General features: G+C 43.4%; 1 protein-coding gene across 1 annotated transcript in view; it reads left to right on the top strand.

Annotated features, from left to right (window-relative positions):
* The window catches only part of COQ8A (coenzyme Q8A), a 60,121-nt gene that overhangs the window by 6,488 nt on the left and 33,165 nt on the right, over positions 1-20,468 (top strand). Inside the window, exons 2-3 of the mRNA XM_081854175.1 lie at positions 14,879-15,073; positions 18,298-18,714. Coding sequence (XP_081710301.1) covers positions 14,897-15,073; positions 18,298-18,714 — 594 coding nt within the window. The 5' untranslated portion in view covers positions 14,879-14,896. The remainder of the gene's footprint in view (positions 1-14,878; positions 15,074-18,297; positions 18,715-20,468) is intronic.

Below are 20,468 nucleotides of genomic sequence, written 5' to 3'. Positions count from 1 at the left end.
AGAAAGGGGAAGGCCCTCACCTTCGCTTGGTGAGTTTAATCAGAGAGAAACCGCAAAGGTCAGGAAGGCAAAGACAGAACTGTTTCTTTCAGAGGGAGGAAATGATAATGTAGAAGACTGTGGTTTCATGTCTTTAATCTAAGAGACTTCAGGGTTGCTCACGTTTCTTTACAAGGATCCCTTTAATCACTGTTGTTAGTGCGACTCTTACTGCAGGCCAAATCTGCATAAATAACATGCATGTATTTCTATGGCTTGACCAGGGTTGAAAGCCGTGACCCTTGTGACCTTGAAAACTTAGATAAAATATGTTTGTAGTCATTTATCGTATGCTGTTTGCATGTGTGAGCAAAAACCGATGACCTTGGAAAGCCACAATAACCAACAGTGTTGATTCTTTATCTTATTTGAATTCAGTGATGAAATGCAGGAGATGGGGAGAGCATCAAGGGTTCCCATACAACCATGTTAGCTGTTCCATTTTATTCCCAACTTACTATTATTTGACACACTGGAGATGTGCATCGTGCCTGTATATATAAAAGCAGACACCAGATGCTTTTCTTTTCCATGTGCTGTCACAGGCAACTGCTTTCTTTGCAATATTTAAGAGACTAAGAATAGACCTTGAATCTTTACAGCAAGAAGAATTCTTTTTGGCCCTCTCTCCCCCAAAATAGGCAACTTAAAGGCAGATGGTTCTGGGATATTATTTCACACCATGCCTGACAGATTGAAGAGCTTGGAGGTTTCTACTATTTTAGCCCTTGTTGTTAAGGATTGTGGAGAATGAAGATGGGAAATATGGAGCTGTGCTTTAAAAAAAAAGTTCCCCCCTTGTCCCTCCCAAAGTTTCCAGACTAGTAAGCTTCTTCCTATAAAAATATGCTTATGCTTTCTATTTACTAGAAAATCACTAGGAGTTACGGCATGAATCTAATGTAATGTAATGTGCACTCGGGTGTTACTTTTGTATTGCTTATTAGCCATTATTAATATAGCATTTGCGTTGCTGTTAAATTCCTTCCAGTCATTTCTCAGCTTTATTTGCACAACAAATAAAGTTTTTAATATGTGACATTTTAGTGTATCTTTCATCTTTGTTGGAAGCCGCCCAGAGTGGCTGGGGAAACCCAGCCAGATGAGTGGGGTACAAATAATAAATTATTATTATTATTATTATTATTATTATTATTATTATTATTTTTAATTATCTCTGAAGTTGCCTGGCCCCTTTGTGCCCATGTTACTAGTTGCAAACAGGTAACAGCCCAGTATGTTCTAATGTTACTGAACGGAGCTTTAAAAAATAGGTCAGACCTTCCTTGGTCTCCTTATTGGTCTTAACATTTTCTGGAACTCCAGAGTGCATGTATTTCTTTTGGGACTTTGTGTGGGTAATATTTCCTGTGCTGGCACAGGTCTTCCTGTCTGCAGTTCTGGTTTGGCAAGAGTGAGAACCTACCTAGATGATGGGGCAAAGGGAGTCAGCTGCCCTCATATAATTGTTTCAGGACGCTGAAGGAGATATTCCTATACAGTGGTGCCTCAGGTTACAGATGCTTCAGGTTACAGACTCCGCTAACCCAGAAATAGTACTTCGGGTTAAGAACTTTGCTGCAGGATGAGAACAGAAATTGCACTGCAGCGGGAGGCCCCATTAGCTAAAGTGGTACCTCAGGTTAAGAACAGACCTCCAGAACAAATTAAGTTCTTAACCCGAGCTACCACTTTATCTCTGGTTACGAACTCTTCTGGTTATGAACGCTTCAGGTTACGAGCTCCGCTAACCTGGAAGTAGCTGCTCCTGATTGCGAACTTTGACCCAGGATGCGAACAGAAATCGCGCACCTCTGGTGTGCATGCAGCAGGAGGCCCCATTAGCGAAAGTGCGCCTCAGGTTAAGAACAGTTTCAGCTTAAGAACAGACCTCCGGAACGAATTAAGTTTGTAACCAGAGGTACACTGTACAAGGCAGTAGAAGGTAACTCTCTACCCAATCTTGTTGGAATGTAAACTACTTTCCTTTCAAATCCACATACACATCCCTACCTCTGACCTTTGCTGCTCCAGCTCTCCCATTTTTCCAGTCATATAAGAGCTCCTGCTTCCTTAATTTTTTTTATTTTCTTGCTTGCTGCCCCGTAGACTTGGAACTCTTGCCAGAATATTTACATGATGCCATCTCTCCCTTCCTTAAAAAAAACACATTTTCTGTGAAGCCTTTGGCTTAGTCCCCTAGTTCCTGTACCCCACTCTAACAGATCCCGTATCTAAGCCTAAGCACATGCAACTGAAACAACCACTTCCCAATTTACCCTACTTCCCACTTCATCTAGTTTCCCTCTGTTGAATTTGTTGGAGGAACCGGACATGGAGGAAGTGGTTAATTTCCTTCATGAGCACAATTTACTCCATGGTCTGAGATAAGCCAACAGGTGTAACGTCAGGCAAGCCAGTTGCTATGGCAACAGTCTGGTGCTGTCTATATAAGTGATTAAGGCATGTCAGCTCTTTTGCTCCAGGGTTCTTGTGTAGTGTGTCTGTGTGAGTCTTCAGAAGTGAGTCGGAGTCTGTTATGTACTGAATTGCTGGAGCAACAGAGATACTTTGTACTTGTATATATCTGTATCTCTGTCTGAAAAAGCCTACAAGCTGTATGTACATATCAATGTCCATAGCTGTATTACTGAAGCCTAATCTTCTGCAGCAGTAGAAAGCAAGTGAGTATTGAGAGGTTGAGATCCATGCATTGTATGGACTGGAAAGAGAAGGCCTCTTAGAAGCCAATCTGTGTGTGTGTGTTGTAAAGGTCACTGAATATTTTGAGAGTGAGTTAGCAACTGTAGCATCGGGGCTTCACTATGTAAAAGGTGTTTGGCCCCATATATAAGCAAGTGAGCTATATGGTTCAATACTATGGCTTTTGTAAGGAAACACTGCATTTTCATAACATGATTATTCAGCATACTTGTCTTCCCATAACCCGTGTGTAGTTAGATAATGACCGTTGAGGGGATACGAGATAAAACCTAGTTGGTGCTTTTGTGCTCATGGAAGCGGGTGCCTTCACTAATGAAGAGCGGGGGAGGTGATTCATCCCCCCACTTCCTTCTCCTCCCAGTACCCCTAAAACTGGTTCCAGAGAATTAGTTTCACAACAGGGTAGAAGCTGCCATGCTAAAGAGGCAAGAGCACCAGTTGAATTTCACCACGTGCTGTTAAGATGACAAATCTTTGGCTGGATACCTAATTTGCATGCGTGGAGTTAGGAATGCAGTGTGCTATATACTTACAATATTCAGCATAGCTTGCATCTCTTATTGGAAAAAAAGGTCTGTTCTGGCTGTCTCTGCAGGTGAACAGTGTGGCCACTTTAAATTGTTCTTATATGGTGAGTTGTCAGCTGGAAGCGACCTGCCAGTTGGCAAAGTCCGCACTGATTGTTCTTGTATGTTTGTTTATGCAGAAATTTATATCTGTTTCTCCTTCTCCGAAGGAGATGCTCAAAAGAGGCCAGCAAAGTATAAAAGCAGATCACAAAAATAAAATTGGATAATAATCCTATCCCCAACATAGCTAGATAAAATACCGTGAGTAGTCAGATGTAAAAGGAGCATTACAGAAGGGATCCAGGGATAGCAACTGAGAAGATTAAATAGCAACAGAATCAAAGGCTTGTTTAAAGAGAGTTGTTTTCAGGGCTGGCGAAACTTGGGGAAGGAGGAGGAGGATTTAACGTTGGTAGTCTACATTTGGATGTCTGCTAATGTTAATTGGTGAGTCAGTTTTCAAGCACTCAGACAGTTTGCTTGAATTATTATCGCTTGCCAATATTGTTGACAAGTAAATGTTGAATTTCACTAAATTTTAGACCTCCGCAGTGATGTATTTGTGGCCGCTGTTGTGAAATGAACTGATTATCTAACATGGGGCCAGTTTGTGTGAAAGCACCCCTTGACTCTCTTGCCTGTGACAGAAAAAAATCTTGCATGTTGAGAATTCTCTCTATTGGGCCCTCTGCACATAATTGAGCTTTGTTTGCTACTGATGGGGAAGCTAAAACTTTGATAGAAAGTAATGCAGCAATTGGCAGACTTGTGACCGTTTGTATAGAGTGGTCTTGTCCTATTAAGCAACTGATGTTATGAGAGGGATCTTTTGTTCTTTATAGTTTTTGTAGAAACACAACTCCTGGCTTTAACGAAGTTGAAATCCTCTGGGAGGAAAAAAAGGGTTCCTACTTTTTAAAGGGAAACCTTAGGATTTAACAGATTATAAGTGTTATGAGAAATGGTCTGTAACAGTGCACTGTCAATTTTGAGGCACAAGTTGAAGTTGGGTTTTCCTAGCTTCACGGTACAGAACGTAAAATGGTAAAATCCAAATGTTCACTTCACTTTTTGAACAACGTGAGCAGTGGAAGAGTCCTGGGGTTGGAGCTGGGATAGGGTTCCTGTTGTCTTCCATACGTTGTTGCACTGCAACTCCTATCAACCCCGGGCACCATGGCCAAGGATGGTGGGAGTTGTAGTCCAGCTATATCTTGAGGGCTACAGGAACCTCCTCTCTGTTTTAGAAATAATGGGAGGCAGTGCTGTACTGAAAGGTGAGAGGGGTCATGGACCCAGGAGTCCAGCAGGAGGACCCAAGTGGCTTCTCTGTGACAGAGGAGGTGCTGCTGCTCTGCTGTCTTTCTCCACTTCTACTGCACTAGCACTTCTACTGATAGTTAAAGAGCCATGTTGCATCTGCTGGCTCAGTAGGAGTCAGGTGACACATGGAGCCAATAGGGTTCCACCTAGTTCAATAAATCAGCTGACTAGGGTGTGGCTCCTCAATCTGGTTTAGGGATTGTGCGAATATGCAGAATTTGTAGCCCTCTTTACTGTACCTCCTGGTCCATTTCACTGCTGTTTGGCTTAGTGATTCATCAGAACCGGACTCATGCTTAAGCGCTCTCCCTTCCAGGCATGAGCTGAGAACAAACCCCATGTCTCACTGTCTTGTGCGGACCACGCCTCTAACAAACTCATTGCTCAGGCACAGATTGAGTTCTTATTGCCCATTCCCACTTCTGAACTCATACTTGGGGGTGCCCCCTGCCAATTGATTCATACTAGTTTCTTTCTTTGGTCTGTTTCTGCTGCTGAAATCAAAGGACTGTTGCCAATGTTTCCATCAGAGTAAGTAAGCTGTAATTGGCTTGTGGACATTATCCTAGCAGGAGCATGCTGGCTACTTGTTTGGAGCGGGTGGCCGGCGATGAGTAGGCTGCAGTTTTGTAATACTGAGCCTAATTGGGTATAAGTGAATTATTTCTAGATCCATGACTAGCATAAATGAGGCTGCATTAATTCCAGGCATGCAGCTGATGGCTGCAATTTTGCATATCCCTAGACATTGTCTGACCTAATCATGATGATGTAAATAGAGTTGCCGGTCCAGAACATTCATACTTACTCTACTGATGTGTCTCTGCCTAAAATAAAGCATTTGGCGTGCTTCCTCCTGGGTTGGATTTTTACCCCAATCTTCCTGTTGCCTCAGGCCTTTTAAGGAGAAAACTTTGTTGGCAGTGGGCTTGGGTGTTTTAGCAGCTTTGGGAAATAACTCTGTGCTCTAGTTGAGTACCCGGAACAAATTAGGTTCGTAACCAGAGGTACCACTGTACCCAGTTACAGGCAACTTTATTTTTGTTGGTGGTTTTAGAAAAATGATGGTAACCCACCCTATTTTATATTTGTAACCAACCCCATCTTGACAGCTTGGTAATTGAACCCAACCATAAATCCCATTGCAGCAGCCATCGCACAACCGTATCCCAGAACATCTGGAGAGCCACCACAGGTTGGCCCCCAATTGGTGTCCTTGAGCTCATGGGTGGGCTCTTGATTCAGGAGTGTCAACTATCAGCAGAAGTATATGGGGGAAGGGGATTTTTGTCAAATGAAAGGATCTGGTTTTGCTATGCACTGGTCTTTGGTCTGTGATCAGAGTTTGAGGATAGAGGGAAGCCTTTGCTTAACTTGGGCTCTTCTCTGCTTCAGAATCTCATTTTATGTTTGATTTGTTCCAAGTGCTCCAAACATTGATGCAAATGAAGTAGGGAAAGGGCAAAGTGATTGTGTAACCCAGCCTACAGTGGGGCGCTTTCTGCTCTTTTAATGATAATGTACCTACTCTTCTGGAAGGAAGAAAACCTTCCAACATGCCCTTGTCAGGATGGCTCAGTTGGTTAGAGTGTGGTGCTGATAATGCCAAGGTTGCAGGTTCGATCCCTGTATGGGACATCTGCGTATTCCTGCATTGCAGGGGGTTGGACTAGATGATCCTCAGGGTCCCTTCCTATTCTATGATTCTATGAATATAGTAAATCTCCATAAAATACTGTACAGCATACTTCATGCTCAATAGTTGCTGGGAATCAAAGTCTTTTGTTGCTGTATTTCTTGATAACAGCCCACAAGAGTTCAGTAAGCTTTGAAATTCAAGGCACAGCAAGGAGAATAGTCTGCTGCCCTTTAATTTGATGTTTTCTTTCTTTTTTAAAAAGATATGCCTTTTACAGTGATTGGTACAGATCCAAGATCTATTATCCCGTGCAATCTGCATTCATTCATGCTGAGATAAGGGGAAGCATTTTCAGCATTGCTGAAAATGATGTGAAACGATAAATAGCCCAGATATGTGGGGGGGAAGAGGAGAAAGGGCAGGCTGTGCACTTGGAAAACAAAACCTGCTGTTGAGCTCAGATGGGTAGGAGGAGGTTAGAATCTTCCTGATAATATAAACAGGGCCAGTTTGTCAGCAGCGCTCTGTTGATAATGAACCAATTGTTTCCTGCCCACATAGAGATGGGTTTGTCAAAACTTCTCTGAGGGTCAAAGATCCGCTGGAAGAAGCTGAGTCATTCTGTTTTTCTCTTTAGGGTCGATGGTTTGCTTAGGGAACTGCATGTCTGCTGTGCAGCGCTTCTGTAGCCTTAGCCCTGTTGCAAGCCAAGGGTGTCTAAGAGATTGTGCTGGTTCATAATAACCACGTGCTACTGGCTGCTATGGTGCTCGGTCTGTTGCGTATAAGAGGGAGAAACTGGCATAGAATCATAGAACTGTAAAGTTGGAAGGGACCTTGCAGATCTTCTAGTTCAGTGGTCAGCAAACTTTTTCACCAGGGGGCTGGTCCACTGTCCCTCAGACCTTGTGGGGGGCCGGACTATATTTTTTGGGGGGAAATGAACGAACTCCCATGCCCCACAAAACATGCTGATTCCTGGATCGTCCGGAGGCTGGATTTAGAAGGTGATTGGGCCGGATCCGGCCCCCGGGCCTTAGTTTGCCTACCCATGATCTAGGTCAGTGTTTCCCAGCCTTGGGCCTCCAGCTGTTTTTGGACTACAACTCCCATCATCCCTAGCTAGCAAGACCAGTGGTCAGGGATGATGGGAATTGTAGTTCAAAAACAGCTGGAGGCCCAAGGTTGGGAAACACTGATCTAGGTCAACTGCCTGCAATGCAGGAATATGCAGCTGCCCCATACAGAGATCAAGCCTGCAACCCTGCTGTTATTAGCACCATGCTCTAACCAACTGAGCTATCCATGGTGGTGGAAATTCAAGGTTTGCAGAAGGACAAAAAACGTTTTTGGATAAACAACCTCAAGAGTGGGGATCCCCTGAGCATCTGCTGTGGCCACAGGATGCTATTTGAGATGGGCGAAACAGAAAACCAGGGGTTGGAGAAGGAAAGGAATGAGCTACTCTTGAAGAGAACCCTGGAACAGGAGCACTCTACACTACAGCATTTTGTTGTGAGTCCCAAGGCTCAGTGGATATTTGGACCTGGATTTTCCCAGTCATTCATTCATTCATTTTATTTGTATGCCAAATCCTGCTCAAAGCAGCTTACAACAAAGAAACAGGGATGCGTTTCAAACACAACAAAATCAATTTCATAATAGCATAGCAAAACAATAGCGAATATAGTAACATACCAAAATAACACATACCACTACAGCATGTCAGTACAGTATGAGAAACTTAATTTCAGGGTTGTGTGTTCGAGCCCCACATTGGGCAAAAGATTCCTGCATTGCAGGGGGTTTGGACTAGATGACCCTCTTGGTCCCTTCCAACTCTTCCGTTCTACGATTCAATGAAATAATAACAAGATTACTAAGATAGCATTCAGCACCCAATAGCAAAAATAACAAGGGAGCTTCACAGTTTCACCTTAGTCCTAGAAAACACTCCTCCTATGATGTTGCTCAGTCCTAGCTCTTCACTCTAAACCACTACATCTCACTGGTTCTCATAGCTCAGGGAAGAGTTTAAAATATGTGTGAGAGTTGTAAAAGGCTTAGGTTAGCATCAAAAGAGCCCTTTTCACACATTTGCCTGGTTTAGACATTGGACTAAGTCAACCATTGCAAACCTAGTGCTTTCCAGATGCTAGTCCAAAACATCTGGAGGACACCAAGTTGGCAAATGCAGTGTTAAAGCATAGGTGTTGTTGTTGGTTTTAATGTGAGTGGATTACAAACTGGTGTGCACTGTGCCAAGTTCCTACTAAGTTCCTCCCCTGCTCATCCGATCGATGTGAACTCATGGTTTGCATCATGCAGAGTGAGTTTTTTATTTGTTTCCTTCCCTGGCATGGCAAATGGGTTAGCAGGGGCTGGAACAAATTGTGAACTTTTGAGCATCTTTCACATTAAACCATAGTTTACTATCAACATGATGTCTGAAGCAGGCCATTAAAGTCCTGTGCTGCCCACTGAATCTTCCTCCTTTGGTTTTAGAATGGTATTCATCAATCCCAAATATTTTGTGCATCCTTCTTTAACTTTTCAAGGTAACAGAATTGGGCCTCTCTGTGAACGTAAGATAGAGCCTCGTTTCTATGACATTTTCATTCCAAGGAAGCATGTGGAATTTTGCCAGCCCTGAGCTTGGTCCAGTTATTTATCTGCTTCACATTTAAAACTAACAAAAGGGAACTGGCCCTATTTCCTCATCGATATATTTAGCTGGTGGAGAGCTGAGTACATGTTGAGCAATAGAAGTTTGCTACTTGTTTCCTTTGCAGCTTGTCCGTTAACTTTATTTTGGAAAACGGGTCGTTCTGAAAGATCTATTCTTTCAGTGTGGCTGTTTTTTCTTCTTCTGTTGTTTCAATGCCTTGCTTGTTTTCTTCTTCCTGATTTTGTTATGCTCAGTGGAGTGTTGCTGGCAGTGTATGCCAGTGAGGCTCCTTATACAGAGTCCGATCACTGGCCCATCTCTTCCAGTGCAGGCTGCTCTGACTTAAAGTGGCTCTCTCTCGCCTTGTGAGTGGCTTAGTGGTTAGAGTGTTGTACTAGGACTGGAGAGACTAGTTCAACTCTCTGCCCAGCTATAGGAGGTCACTGGGTTTTGGGCAACCTTGAGCCTTTCACTGTCTCTCGGCCTAACTAACCTCACAGGGTTGTTGTGGGGAGTGAAATGGGGAAAGGGAACTGTGCAAGCTGCTTCAAGCTCCTTTGAGGAAAGGCAGTGCAATGAATAATATCAGTAAAAGGCCTTTCCTACTCCTTCTTGTTGTTGTTTAGTCGTTTAGTCGTGTCCGACTCTTCGTGACACCTAGCCCTTCTACTGAAGAGCAAAACAGAGAAATGCTCTTTGGACCACTAGCACTCGGAAACAAATGAAAAGGCAGGGGAATAATGGTAAATTTTTACTAACACATACATATACATAAAATGTGTTAATGAATTAGAGCAGTATCAATGCAGTAATTAGAACACCACCCACATGTTGAGTGCTATTTTAAGTGATTTGATCCATTTTAATGCAGCCGCTCTGAATGTTAAGAAATGCCATATAAGAAGACTTATGAGTTCAAACATGTCTATTTTAAGCAGTTATTCTGATTAGGGTGTTTGTAGCTGGTCACAGTATATCATTTAGTCTTTATGCTCTCTTCCAAATACTTGTGAAAATGTCATGTGCACTTGTTAATTCATGCTCGTACTTTACTTCGGCTCTTGAACAGAGGTTGTTGAAGACTGACCCTGGGACCTCCTGCAGTCAATGCATATGCCCTTGAACCTGTAGCCTCTTCCCAAACCAAGGTTGGGTGTATTTGTCCTTCAGAAATGCTGGATTTTTATACCTTAAGCAAGAGGTGCAAGGATGCATGGATGCTTTAGCTGAGATTCCTGCCTAGCAGAGGGTTGGACTAGATGACCCTCGGTGTACCTTCCATCTCTACTGTTTTATGATTCTGTGATCATGATTGCTTGTGGGAAGGGCCAAAGAGCTATGCAGGGTGCATAGAAATCTGGGGGGTATCGTCTCTGACTTGAGAAAGAGAGAGAGCCCCAAATATTGCTTGCGCATCTTAAGGATAGCTGGACCCAAGTTAATTCAAAACCTAAATGGAAGCAAATAATTTCCCCTTAATTCCTCTTTGCTCTGTGTTGCAGACAGAGCCTTCTTTGTATCCAAAGTTCCCTGATGAAAGGCCAATTGTGGCACTAAGTTGTGTTAGGTTCTGTTTATTTACTAAGATATTCTTCTTTACACTGCTGTGCTTTAAATTTTTGCGTAAGGGCTACATTTTTTTGAAAAAACCAAAGAGCTGAGATTCTTCAGGATCCTGAATTCTCTTCCCAAGACCTACTTTCTTTGCCAGTGAGTTGTTTGCCCAGAATACTCAAAGCCCCTGAACATGACAGAATCGTGCAACCATGGAACAATAATTTCAGGTGAAAGAAGCAGGACTCGGGCGTAAATGCTTGCTTAAAAAGAAGAAGAAGAGTTTATATGTTCCTTTTGCTGAATTTGTTTGTCAGGGTGTTCCTGGAACAGGTCCCCCATACTTCTTCTTAAGGTGCTTATTTCCATTGTAGAGAAGGGTACTCCCTCCTTTCTAGGAAGCAACTCTATGGTGGCTGTTTCCTGTATATTGACAGTGACTGCTTGCAAGGAATCATGGGAAGGATTTGAAAACACAGTAAATAACTGTATGAGGCTCCTCTCCTTGACGTCCATTTGGGTGCGAGCTGTACTTCATTAACCTTAAAAAGGAGAAGAAACGGGGGGGGGGAGGGGGGAGATGCTGGGAGAATAAGGGCATTTGGATTACCACAAGTCATGTATGTGGTATACAGGAACTGTCTAGGGGAAGCCAGCCTTCATGAAATGCCATCTCCATTCTGAAGTTCATTTGGCCCCTGTTCTGGCAAACGTTTGGAATCATTTGTGAACATGGCCAAACTGGTGATGCTTGTAGACTGAAGAGAGATCTGTGGGTGATCTAATATTGCGCACAAGTGGATTTCCAGTTGCACCAACAGAGTGCCCCTTTCTTAAAGTCCCGCCTCCTCCTCCAGAGGGTCTCCTAATTTATACAGAACAGATTTGGGGGGTATGTTTGAGGGCGCTGTGGGCATTGGGGAAGTAGATGCCTGTTCTGCCACTGGGTAGGCGCAGTTGATCTGAGTTTAGGCACTACAGATTTTTGTTGCATTTCTGTAAGGGCACTTGAATCTGACACACAGGCTGCCTTCACACCATACATGTAAAGTACTTCCCCCTGCAAAAGAATCATGGGAACTGTAGTTTAAGGGTGCTGGATATTGTAGTTCTGTGAGGGTTAAACTACAGTTCCTAGGATTCTTTTTTTTTGGGGGGGGGGTTGCTTTGTGGATCCACACTGTGGATTTAATGTTTATTTCCTTGGAGTGCTTCAGCTAAACTTCCTAGGATAGTTCTCTTATCCTGAGGCTTCTACTCTTTGCAGATAAGTTGGGGTTCATTAATTTGTGGAATGGCCCAGGTACCCTTTTCGTTTTCAATTTGCCATGTTTCCACATATCTAACATCTGTATTTGTTAAGAGGCTTTCTTTCAGCTGAGAAGAGGGCTTTTGACTGGTCAGTTTTGCTAAGCAAACAGCTCCTCTATTTGTAAACTGTCCTTGATATTTTTTCAGGCACTGGCATTCCTGCTCTGCTGTTCATTGTCTGCCATAAGCCTCTCATGCTGCCTATACGTGACTGATAAATCACAACTTTTTCAAGGTAGTTTTTTCCACTTCCACAGAATGTAACTGGACCAGTTTATTTGTGCGGCAGAACAAAGGCTTATGACAAACCAATCTTCTAATGTCAACAAGCAGTGCAGACTCTTAAAAACGGTTACCTGGAGAATGGTTGAAACTCTGGCAGTTTCCAGGTTAGGGTGTAGCCAGAATTCTAATTGCTCAGTGTTGGCTTTTCACAAGGACAGTAGCTGGTGAATTCACTTCAAAGGGGGCCTTTAGCCGAAGATACAATTCTCTGCCAGCTAGAGCTGTTGGCTTGCTCGGGAGAACTGCAGAACAGTGATCTGCATTGGGATAGTGAGGAGTTTATGCATTTTGCAAATGCCACTTTGTGGGTCCTTAGCAATTCCCTTGTGTCTCTCAAAACTGCAGCAGATAAAAGGGACTGAGCAAAAGTTTATTTTCAATAGTCCCAAAGACTGTTGAGTACAACTTCTAGTCAAGGTGGCAGGTGCTTATTATAAGATGGTTAAATAATTGCTCATATTAGAGACCAACATGTTTCTTAAATATTAGTCCTCTGAATGAAAGAACAATCCTGGTTTTTGAGACGAGTTCAGATAAATTTCAAAAGGATATCCTTCTAAAGTTTTTTTATTTGGTGTCTCTGCACGTGGCTTTTTTCTTTTTGTGCTGTTTCCTACCCACCTAAAATCCTCTGGGCTGCGGTGTTGAAGGCTCCTCCAGAGGCAGCAGAGGTGGTTTCCAGACAACTTCTCAAGCCCAATGCAGTTTTCTTTTACATGTGAAGTGCAGACCCTTGTGTTGTGGCATAAACTGCATTGGAGATGTGTCCCATTTTCAAAGGGGGGTTGCTGTGCCATGTGAGGAAACATGATGGAAAGGCAGTTTGGCTACATTTCCACGTGGCTTGCTTTTGTGAAACACAAAGTGTTGAGTGAACTTGTCAAAGCTTTGGGGACAGGGTTGAGGACCCACTGACTCATAAGTACCGTATTTTTCGCTCTATAACACGCACCTGACCATAACACGCACATAGTTTTTAGAGGAGGAAAACAAGAAAAAAATATTCTAAATGAAACAGTGGATATATGATTTTTGTGGTTCATGCTGTGGTCACAGACATGTGATCTGACGGTGAGTTTGGGGTAGCCCAATGCAAAAATCCTGAGGATCCATGTGGATCCATGCTTTGTAACCACGTTTTTGCGCCATTGCGACCCCATGAAACAGTGGGTGCGTGTGTGTTTTGGTGCAGGCTGTAGCCATGGATATGCTATGTGATCTGATGGTGAATTTGGGGTGACCTAGTGCAAAAATCCTGAGGATCCATGTGGATCCGTGCTTTGTAACCACGTTTTAAGTGGGGAGGGAAGGAAAAGAACTCAAGGGACAAGGAGCTCGCGTGGGGGGTGTGGAGAAGGATGCTGCTGATAATGCAGGAGAGGCTCCTCTCCAGCTTTGCTCCTTTAGAACAAGCAGGCTCTGCGTCTCTCCCTCCTCCCCGGCAAGGAAACCATGATAGTAACCACTCTGAGACAAATCAAGAAAAATTGCGACCAACACTCTCCCCCAAGCGCAGTGAGGTCAAAACACACACACACGCAGAGAGGGAACTGGCCCTAAAGTCGCAGGGCGCTGGGGGAGTGAACGGGAAGCAAGAGAAGGAGAAGGAGCCCTCACACACACAGAGACACACAGAGTGTCAATTCTAAAGTCGGAGGGACAGCGCAGGGAGAGTGACGGGAAGCAGGAGGAGGAGAAGGAGCCCTCTCTCTCTCTCACACACACACACACAGAGTGTCAATTCTAAAGTCGGAGGGACAGCGCAGGGAGAGTGAAGGGAAGCAGGAGGAGGAGAAGGAGCCCTCTCTCACACACACACAGACACAGAGTATCAATTCTAAAGTCGGAGGGAGAGTGCAGGGGCGCAGGGAGAGCGAAGGGGAAGCAGGAGGAGGAGAACTATAGCTCAAGCACACACACACACAGCCCCTACAGTGGCTAATCCAAAATCGGACAGCAAAAAACTGCAGGCAGGGACAGAGAGTACGTTTTTTTTTAAAAGCAGCCAACCCCGCTCTGCTTCTCTCCCTCCTCCCGGCTAGGCTGGCTGAAAAGCTTCGCTGCTACTTAGCAGCTCTGTGGGGAGGAGAGAGGAACATAGAGGACGGGTTTTTTTAAAGCAGCCAAGCCCGCTCTGCTTCTCTCCCTCCTCCCGGCTCGGCTCGCTGACAGGAGCCGCTTACACCTGCTTTGCTGTTTCAAAGCAAGCCACGGACTGCTCACAACTGCAGCAGATTCCCCCGCCATCTGTAGGCATTCGCTCCATAACACGCACAGACATTTCCCCTTACTTTCTAGGAGGAAAAATCTGCGTGTTATGGAGCGAAATTTACGGTACTTGGAAGATCCCTGCTCCTGCCAACCTAGCAGTTCGAAAGCACAAAGTGCAAGTAGATAAATAGGTACCGCTCTGGCGGGAAGGTAAACAGCGTTTCTATGCTCCGCTCTGGTTCGCCAGAAGTGGCTTAGTCATGCTGGCCACATGACCCGGAAGCTGTACGCCGGCTCCCTCGGCCAGTAAAGCAAGATGAGCGCCGCAACCCCAGAGTCTTCCGCAACTGGACCTAACGGTCAGGGGTCCCTTTACCTTTACTTGCAAGACAGTCCTTTGGTTTTGCTGTACGGCATATAACTGTTGGTTATAAGTGTTTGGGGGTGGGGAGGAAGGCTCGTTTAATTTCATTGTACACAGGTTGTATGTACAATGACAATAAAGGTTTTATTTATTTATTTATTTATTTATTTATTTATTTATTTATTTTCCAGCACTGGAAGTGGTCAGTCATGGCAGGCGATGCCATCATGGTGATGCGAGGACTGGCAAAGCTCAGCAAGGCAGTTCTAGAAACACAGACGGTACAGCTTCGGCAAGTTGTCCTTGGTGGCGATGCAGTAACCATGGTCAGGAGCTTCCAGGCCACTGCTGAAGAGCAGTTCAGTGCTGCCATGGGGAAAATGCAGGTAAGAGAGAGAGAGAGAGAGAGAGAGAGAGAGAGGAGTGTGTGTATGCCCGTGCCGCCATATCAATAAGCATTTAGCCTGTTTTTGGTTTCTTTCCCAGTCTCTTGTCAGTGAAAAGCATGTGAGGTTGCAACCATATACACATTTAACTGGAAGTAAATTGAGGACTGCAGCCTGTAGCAGTTGTCAATTTATGTGTCCCTCTAATCCAGGGTAGTTCTCCAGACCTTGCTGAGCTACATCAGAAAGCATGGCCAACAGACAGGGGTCTTGGGAGTTGTAGTACAGCAATAACTGACCAATGGCTGCTGTAGTCTCACTACATTGGTACCTCTGGTTACGAACGCTTCTGGTTATGCACGCTTCAGGTTACGAGCTCCGCTAACCCAGAAGTAGCTGCTCCTGCTTGCAAACTTTGCCCTGGGATGTGAGCGAGAGGCGTGCTCGCAGTGGGAAGCCCCATTAGTGAAAGCGCGCCTCAGGATAAGAACAGTTTCAGCTTAAGAACGGACCTCCGGAACGAATTAAGTTCATAACCAGAGGTACCACTGTATTCTAGAAAGTTGACATAACTGAAGGTGCTGTTTAAAGATCTGGCGAAACCTTTTGCACACTGTGAATTTGGGTCTTTTGTTTGGTTTGTTTCTTTAAAATTTATATCTCACATTTATCATCCCACAGGCTTTCTCAGCATGTGACCTCATACAACCCTAAAAACAATATTTAAATAAATCACATGCCCTTTTGAAAGTACATATTATTTTGATTTCAGGCAAGTTGATATCAGGAAGGGCAAGAATCAGAGAGGTGAATTAAAGTAGAATAGAAGGTGACACAAGGAGAAAGAAATTGAGCAACAAGAAACCCTAACCTCAGTGGCTATGTCTGTCGGTGCCCCTTTTGATGCAGGTTCTGCTTGTGCTCCCCATAGCAGCTAGCTAAAATTTTAAAAGTACACATTGATTACGTGAAATGCAATTATCGTCATGTGTAGTTCAGCCCTTGGTGGCCTATGTATTATTTCTCTTTAGCAATTGCTTAGAGAAGAGGGAAGCTGCCTTTTCCATGGATGTGCAATGTCTGCCTAAAAAACCTGTAGATATTTTTGTTTCCTACTGGGGGTGGAGGGTGGAAATGTGAAGTGTTTTCCAGTAAATTACTCTTTGTTTTTGGTGGTGTTCCTGCCAACTTCTGATACTTGTAGCCTTTTCTAAACAATTTTTTATTAATGTTGGAAGAGAAGTGTTTCCATTGTGTTACCTCTGTGGCGGTGTAGTTAAATTGGCCAAGAGGTGTTGTTAAATGGCATTCTGGAAAAATCTGTTACCGGGACACCTAGTTCTCACAATGTAGAATATAATGACCTTTCAATTTATTATTACTCTTCCTTAAAAAAAAAAAAGGCTTTCATATTTTCAGAGAAATCTTTGCCAAAGGTTTGGAAAAAAAGAAGGGAAACTGAGAGAGTCTCCTATTGTGAAAGAAGTCTAGGTGGTGTCTGAATCATGATACAAATCTTTGGAAGCACTGAACATGTTACTTGAAAACAAATGTTTTATAAAATGGCTGTCCTAATCAACACTGCTCAGTGCTTCTCTCCAGTCACAAGCACATTAACCAGCTGATACATGTAAATATATTATTTGTTGTGTGCATGAAACATACTAGATTTTTACACCAATGGCCCATGGTCACAGAATAGGGTTAGCCTATGTAGACTGAAAGAGAGATATGAAGGGGAACTGCTAGGCTAGACTTCCTCAACCTAATGCCTTCCAGATGTTTGGACTACAGTTCCCTTCAGCCCCAGCATCATACAGCTGTTCTGGTTGGGGCTGGTGGGACCTGTAGTCCAAAATATTTGGATGCACTAGATTGGGAATGGCTAGGATGGCTGTTCTCTTCATAGCTCTCTTTCAATCGGGATTATGCCTGTTTCCTGGCAGTATGTGGCCCACCTAATCCATTGATAAAACTGCTGAGTTCTACAGCGTCTCAAAATAGTAAGAATAGCAATTTGTTGTTGTGCAGTGGGTTGAATCCAAAGTTTCCACGAGTGCAGTTTGATGGATTCTTTGCTGAAGGAAGAAGGTCAGGAGGGAAGTTACTGTTTCTGATTCCTCCTTCCCACTGCCCCCCCCCCGAAAAACTGCTCTGAAAAAATCCAAGGCCCCCTGGAACTGTGTGAGAGGTGATGTGGTGGGTGGGACTGCATGGGGAATGGAGATGATTGCCTATCTCTTTCCTCAAGCAGAAGCTTCCACTGAACCGCAGAAGGAGCTCTCTGGATCCCACTCAATAGAAACATAGGTTGATGTACACCATTAAGCACATTTGTGCAAAACGGTTTCTGCTTCCAAGGAGGCATACTGACGGAAGTGGCACACCTGGTGCTGTCATGCCGCGGGATGAAGCAATCCTGCTTCAGGAAACATTCGGGAAGTGAGGGATAAATGAAGACAGGAATTGGGGTCGGTGGAGTACAAATTCCAAAAGTGTTGGCTATAGAGAAGAGGTGGTAGAGGTGGCTCCATCACTTGGAGTGAATTATCAGCATATTGCATACATTTTGGTTCCTTTATATGTAAGTCTATTAATAAACTACTAAATGTTACAGATATCAAGACACTGTATTATAATCACGATTATAAAATCATTACTATGAAAGTCTTAATTATAAAATCATAAAATACAGGAATGACCAACACTGATTTGGATCAATTCTCTAAAAATACTTGCTGATACGAACAAGAGTAATATTATTATTATTATTATTATTATTATTATTATTATAGTGGTACCTCTGGTTACGAACTTAATTCGTTCCAGAGGTCCGTTCTTAACCTGAAACCATTCTTAACCCTGAGGTACCACTTTAGCTAATGGGGCCTCCCGCTGCCACTGAGCAATTTCTGTTCTCATCCTGAGATGAGAAAAGTTCTTAACCCGAGGTACTATTTCTGGGTTGCGGAGTCTATAGCCCGAAGTGTTTGTAACTCGAGGTACCACTGTATCATTATTATTATTATTATTATTATTATTATTATTATACCACCCATAGATCTTGGGGCTGTTCACAACACAAGACATTGAAATATCAGAATTTGTAGGTGTGTGGAAAGTGTTTTGTCTTTTCAAGAAGGGAGCGGTGTGAGTGACTAAGAGAGCAGTTTACACCTTATTTTTTGGCTGAGGAAAAACACCTTTCAATGTTCTGTTTGCAGGATCTGGGCAAGCAACAGGAGAACTTGAAAGATATTGGTGAGGACTTTGGAAAAGACGAGAGCTTCTCTGAATCGGAGCTGGGAGGTGCTGCAAAGGACTTCTACCCTCCCCCTCTAGAACACCCTCCCAAGTCTGGTGGTGCAGAGGGCCCGTCTCACTCTTACGTTGCCAGAGGACCTTTACCAAACGTCGGTGAGAGCGGAGACCCTAGTGTGGGTTGGAACCCCATCTCTGCCAAAGTGAATGCAAAGCTCTTTGGAGGCTTTAGGGACCCTTGGAATCCTTCTGCTCCTGCTTGGGGGCAAAGCCGGGCTTTTCACCAAGACCATTCCTCGGTGGGGGGACTCACGGCTGAAGATATTGACAAAGCCAGGCAGGCGAAAGCAGATCCACAACAGAAACCATACAAACAGATGGTATGTAGGCTTTGTAACACCATTGGAAAATAGGAGTTGTTGTTTTTTTAAAGAGGGCTATCCTTTTTTAAAAAACCAAACTTCTGTGCAATGAACATGTCTGGGTAGTAGTGGGAGCAGTGCATTATTTTCCTTTGTTTTTAATTATCTTTGAGGCATGTCTGCTGCTCAACTGGTAACCGCATGGGAAATGTGCCAAGAAGCGCAAGTTCCTTTTCTCCCAGGTCACTTTGGGAAACCAGGCCACGCATTTCAGTAACAATTTTGAGAGGACACTCTTTAAATTTAATATTCCCATTTTAACAGGTGGGGAAACTGAATAACTTGCCAAAGCCTGTGGCTTTCTTAACCTATTATTTTCCTTGGAATAATCTCAATGTGGTATATGCCTTGTATGACACTCAGATGGGCTTCCATTTACTGGAGGGATGTACAGACTCCCAAGATTAACACTAGGTTAATCAGAGAATGCCGAATGTGTGGAGATGTTGTTCCTCAGTAGGTTCTCTTTGCTCCCTTTTCTGTTACCTTTCGGTGGGCAGAAAAGATGTAAACTGGTTTCTTTGGTTTGTAGTTGTAACTTGTTTTGTTTTTATTGGTTTGCCTGTTTATTTTAACTTAACATATGAATTGTTTCCCATTAAAAAAACATCCCAAGGTGATTTTAACAAGGAAAACCCATCAACACTAAAAACATACTTAAAAACAATTTCAAGTCCAAAAAAATAGGATAAAAAACACCTTCACTTAAAAGATTTGCTGAAAGTAGAAAGTCTTCAATAGGCACCAGGAAGACAATAGAGCCAACACTTGTCTGATATATACTGGAAGGGTGTTGCAAATATTATGTGCCACCACACTAAAGACCCAGTTCCTACGTCATATGGAATGGAGCGTCTGACAAGATGGGCCTTTCCTGTGGATAAGTTGGTTTACTGTTGCTTTTATACAGTCAGCTGTCTTGCAGGTCTGCTCGACTGAAAGGCAGACTAGAGAGAGGAGTTAAAATAGATGATAATCACATTCTTGTTCAGCTCTGCTTTTTCAGAGTGAAGAGAGCTGTATTGTAAATGTCCTCTTGCAATTAAGCAAGGCGGGCTAGCAACTGTTCATTTGTTTAGAGAGTTCAAAATGCATCCCTAGAAATAGACCTTTGCTTTTTAATGTTTAACAGGTGTTCACCTTCCCTTTACTGGACACTCAATACTCTGCTAAATGCTTGGGATGGTTAAGAAGTTGTACTTGTTGTTGTCGTGTGTTCTTGTTCTCCTCCAGCTGAAATTCAGAACAGGTGCAACCCAGGTTTGCTTGCCACCCCCTTCTGCCTTGCATTTCCTCTTAAGAGACGATTCTGTCTGCTGGAAGTTGAGTAATTTTTCTAAAGCAGAAAATCCTAGCTTAAAAGTGGAACACTGGACTAGACTGTGCTCTACTAATCTCCCGAACCAAACAGTCTGACCTGGTTTAGTGGAGTTTCCTATGTTTCTTTGCAAATTTTTTTGGCAGCTAGTTAAAAACATAATTAAAACAGAAATACAAATTAAAACAGAGCAACATCAGAAGAAAAACCAAACAAACAAATCAGTTCAGTACACATGAAGCTGCCTTATATTGAGTCAGATCATTGGTCAATTGGCAAGTGGGTCTTCAGGGATCCAGACAGGTGTCCTTCCTAACTACCTGGAGATGCAAAAGATTGAATCCAGGCCCTTTTCCATGCAAAGCAGATGCTTTATAGTATACTCGTCACAAGT

This window comes from Podarcis erhardii (assembly GCF_964252035.2).
Source record: "Podarcis erhardii genome assembly, chromosome: 3".
Taxonomy (NCBI): Eukaryota; Metazoa; Chordata; class Lepidosauria; order Squamata; family Lacertidae; genus Podarcis; species Podarcis erhardii.
This window is presented reverse-complemented; position numbering and strand designations above follow the sequence as displayed.